This window comes from Echinops telfairi, unplaced genomic scaffold (genome assembly GCF_000313985.2).
Source record: "Echinops telfairi isolate 266 unplaced genomic scaffold, ASM31398v2 ScPeMD7_29;HRSCAF=101, whole genome shotgun sequence".
In the NCBI taxonomy this organism is placed as follows: domain Eukaryota; kingdom Metazoa; phylum Chordata; class Mammalia; order Afrosoricida; family Tenrecidae; genus Echinops; species Echinops telfairi.
The window spans coordinates 3594713-3599405 of record NW_022103926.1 but is presented as its reverse complement, the minus strand read 5'-3'; the positions used below and the strand labels follow the sequence as shown (position 1 = coordinate 3599405).

At 43.5% G+C, this 4693-nt stretch overlaps 1 protein-coding gene across 1 annotated transcript in view; it reads right to left on the bottom strand.

Annotated features, from left to right (window-relative positions):
• CCDC117 (coiled-coil domain containing 117) overlaps positions 1 to 4693 on the bottom strand; it is a 14145-nt gene that overhangs the window by 8750 nt on the left and 702 nt on the right. Inside the window, exon 2 of the mRNA XM_013007881.2 lies at positions 4450 to 4603. Within this exon, the coding sequence (XP_012863335.1) occupies positions 4450 to 4603 (154 nt within the window). The remainder of the gene's footprint in view (positions 1 to 4449; positions 4604 to 4693) is intronic.

Below are 4693 nucleotides of genomic sequence, written 5' to 3'. Positions count from 1 at the left end.
TTGTTTTCTCCTCCAGATTGTTCATCCAGCCTGTCCTATCCAGACAGGCCTGCTACATGTATTATTTATAGGCTCCTAAAAGTTCATGAAAAAATTCCATCACCTTTTCAATTGTTTTCCAAACACTCTGTGGAAACCTACTTGTATGTGTGTACATATATGTATTTGTCTGTATAATGCACATACATATACATAATATTTCCATGATACATGGACAGTTTTTAAAGTATAGGACCTTTTTAAAAAGAGATGATAAAGACATACATCTAAGAATCCAGTGAAGAAAAGATAAATCTACAGGGAATAATTTCCTAACACAGTTATCACTTCAACTTTATCATATATCTATTATCATCTAACGAGGAATCTTAGTAGCATAGTGGTTACAAGTTGGGCTGCTAACCAAGAGATCAGCAGTTCGAAACCCACCAGCTGCTTCTGGGAGAAAGGCAGGGCTTTCACCTCCAGTAAAAAGTTAAAAGTCTCAGAGAACCCCAGGGGCAGTTCTACCCTATTCCACAGAGTCCCTGTATGTTGGCATCTCATCAATGGCAGTGAATGTTTTTTTTCTTTTTGGTATTAACATCTATTCTCACTTCAACATGATCTGGGTATGTATTTCATGCCTGGTGTGGGGAGAGACCATGACATATAATTATAATCATAAAAATACACTCTATAAAGATTAATGGAGACTTAGAGGCTGCGAATTGGAGAGTGGGCATCACAACTCTGAGAGATCCCCCTCTGAAGGCTTCTCCCCCCACAAATCTCTTCACATGTAAATTAAAGGCCTTTTGCCTGAAAGTAAACAAGAGGCCATCTAGCCCAGAAGCAACATGGAAGCAGCAGAGGGGACCAGGTTTCAAGCACCAAAGGCGGGGGTGGGGAAAAAAAAAAATCATCGTGAATGAGAGAAGCACGTGATGGGGACCCAATGCCCATCTGTAGACAACTGGACATCCCTTGCAGAGGGGTAGTGGGGAGGAGATGAGTCACTCAGGGTTCAGTGTAGCAATAATGAAACTCACAACCTTCCTCTAGTTCTTAAACGCTTCCTCCCCCCCACTATTATGATCCCAATTCTACCTTGCAAACCTGGTTAGACCAGAGGATGCACAGAGGTACAGATGGGAACTGGAAACACAGGGAATCCAGGACAGATGAACCCCTCAGGACCAGCGGTAAGAGTGGAGATACCAGGAGGGAAGGGGGGTTAGAAAGGGGAAACCGATCACAAGGATCTACGTATAACCTCCTCTCTGGGGGATGGGCAACAGAAAAGTGGGTGAAGGGAGACGCCGGGCAGTGTAAGATAAAGTAATAATTTATAAATTATTAAGGGTTCATGAGGGAGGGGGGAGCGCGGAGGGAGAAGGAGGGGGAAAAAGAGGAGCTGATTTCAGGAACCCAAGCGGAAAGCGAAATTTTGAGAATGATGAGGGCAACAAATGTATAAGTGTGCTTTACACAATTGATGTATGTATGGATTGTGATAAGAGTTGTATAGCCCCTAATAAAATGATTTAAAAAAGAAAAAAAATTAAAGGCCTTTTAAGTAAACAGTTTGCACACATAAGACTTAGTTTAAAAGACAAATGACAAATTTGGGGAAAACATTTGCAGCACACATAGTAACCTGCCAACTTCCTGAAGAAAAACTTCTTGGGAATCAATGGGAAAAATACCATCAAATCAATAAAACCCTATTATCTTCCAATGTCATTTTCCCATAAGCTTTTTTATAAACCATGAACTCATCTATTCAAACATTAAACACAAATGGCTTAAATGAAAATGTTCGATACTTCTAACTAGCAAAATGCAAATTGTTACTCAATAAAGCCCTACACACATAAAAGTGAGTCAAAGATACAAGTTGGTAAATACTTAGTTGTAATACAAGTAAATACAAGTTGGTAAATACTTAGAAAAACCAAATGATGAAAGCATCATCCCAGATGCCCACTGGGGCATCCCCAGTGGCACCCCCTCAAGGCAACCATGTCTTTTATGGTAACTACTCTCTTTAAATAAAGAAAAAAAAGCATGAAGACATAATGCTTTACAAAGCTTCAAAAAGTTCATGAAAAGATCCCATTATTTTCTTAATCCGACTTGATCATAAACTTTTTAAAGCTCCCTCATATATCCCTAAATCTTGCCCAATTTGCAATTTGGTATTTTAGGTTATTATTCTGTACACATCCTTGCGGTATTTCTTTTATGCTTAAAAAACACATCTACATTTTTTTCTGTACAGGACTGCATTTACTCTATCCATTTGACCATTGTGAGGCATCTGGGTTATTTCCAGGGTTAGGCAGGGTTCTTGTACCTGGGGAACACGCCAACTTCTCTAGGGCTGACCCAGGAGAAGGAATGTTTGGGTGAAATGGGGTTTGTGTTCCTTCGCCTTAATTTAGGTAATCCCAGCTGTTTTCCAAAATGCTTGCTCTAATTTACATTCCACATGGTATCTCATTGTGGTTTTAATATACATTTTCCTAAAGACTTAAAGAAGCAAAGGCCTTTCATTTGCTAATTTGTCATTTTATTTATATCTTCAATGAAGACTGAATGAGGAATTCTTCAATGGGGAATTTTCAATGAAGTTGCTGGCCTATGAAATACAATTTTTCACCCATCAATTAAGCAATGATCCCGAAATTAGAAATGATAGTTCCAGTGAGAAGATAGAAAAACAGGCATTCCTCCTGATGAGTATAAATCCTGTGAATGTTTAGTAATCCAGTGATCTCCTGGTAAATACATAAAAGAATCTTACAAGAATGGTCACAGTATCTTATTAAACTCCAAAGCTACTGCCAGCAAGTTGATCCCAACTCCCAGCAAGCCTACAGGACAGAAAAGAATGGCTTACTCCCTGGTTGTTCTGACACTACATCTTTCCAGGAGCAGACTGTCTGCCTCATCCTTTCTCAGCAGTGTGGCTGGTAGATTTGAACTGCTGACCTGGTGATTGGGAGGCCACAGAAATAGGAGACTTAAGTAGTTATGTGTATCTCAACCTAAGAGGCCTCGGTGGTACAAGAGTGAAGGAATCCCAGCTGTGATCTGAACCCACTCACAGACTCTGAAAGGAGCCCTGGTGGTATAGTGTGCTCTGGGCTTCAATCCATGTGGTCAGACTAGGCTTTAGACTCTCAGAAACAGTTCCAGTCTTGGAAGCTCACAGGGGCAATTCTACTCTCTCTTATAGAGTTGCTATGAGTTGGCATCAACTTGATGGTGATAAGTTGTTTTGGGTTTTTTTTCTTCAACATTTTATTGGGAGCTCTTACAGTTCTTGTAACATTCCATACATCAATTTTATCAAGCATATCTGTACATATGTTGCCATCATTTTCTAAACATTTACTTTCTATTTGAGCCCTTGGTTTCAGCTCCCTCCCTCCACTCCCCCCAACACACACACACACACACACCCATTTTGTTTTTTAAATAGAGTTCTAGGGAGAAGGCAACCCACCCCACCGATACAGAGCCTGGCCATAACAACCCTCTGGGGAAGTTCTATTCTGTCACTCGGGGTAGCCATGAGTCTAATGGCACCCAACAACCACCCTTCAGCAGGATTCCAGGCAACGGTGGGAAAAGAAATTGGGTCATTCCACAGGCTGATTTTGAATAAGCTGCAGGACAGTATGATGAAAAGCACAAGGTACAGCAGAGCATGAACACCAGCTTCCTACAAAGGCAGTAAAATCAGAAGGCTTCACGAGTAGGAGCCTGGTGTCACCAAGGGCTAGTGTTGGGCTGCTAACAGCAATGGTTCACACCCACCAGGTCAATGGTTCACACCCACCAATTGCTCCATCGGAGAAAGACATGGCGATCTATTTCCCAGCCAGAAACCCTCTGGAGCGGCAGTTCTACTCTTGTCTTTTAGGGTCACTAGCAGTCTGAATCAATTCCACTGGGGTGGAATTTCCCCCTGACTTACACAACTAAAAGGATCCCTGGTGGTGTGGTGTAGTGGTTATGCATTGGTATGTTATTCCCTAAGGTCAGCGGTTCGAAACCACCAGCTGCTCCTCTGGAGAGAAACGGGGCCTTCCATAAAGAGTTGCAGCCTCAAAAAAACTCACGGGGACAGTTTGAGCCTGCCAGCATCGACTTGATGGCAATGAGTTTTTGCTTTTTTTACATACAGAAACGTACATTTTTAGACTATCTTCTGACTGGGGCCTAGGAATAAGGTAGCCTGGGAGGAAGAGAATTGGGAGTGGCCTGGAAGAATCTTGTTGCAACAGGTGGGAAGTCTTCCCCCAACTGGACTATCAACCACTCAATTTCCTTCCCCACAAGGCAACCCAAAAGAGCCCCCGGAAGTGTTCCCTTAATACCCGTAGTCGGGGGTCTATATTAAAAGCAGGTGGGCACGAAGAGTAGCCAAAAAGTGAATGAATGGTGCGTGGAACTTACTCATCTTCCTCCTCCTGCTGCTCCCGCTTGTGTCTCTTCTTACTGTGAACCGGAACCCTGGGGAAGCAAGCGGACAGCACGGTCAGGGGGCGAGGGCAGCCCGCGCCCGGCCCCGGGCCCGACAGGTGGCCGCAGACGGGAAGCGAAGCCGCTTCTGGCGGAGGTCCGGAGGGTCACCTGGCGCGGCGCGAGCGCCGCGGGCAGGGGTTCTGTCCCCACCGTGCGGAGATGACCGTGTCCGCGG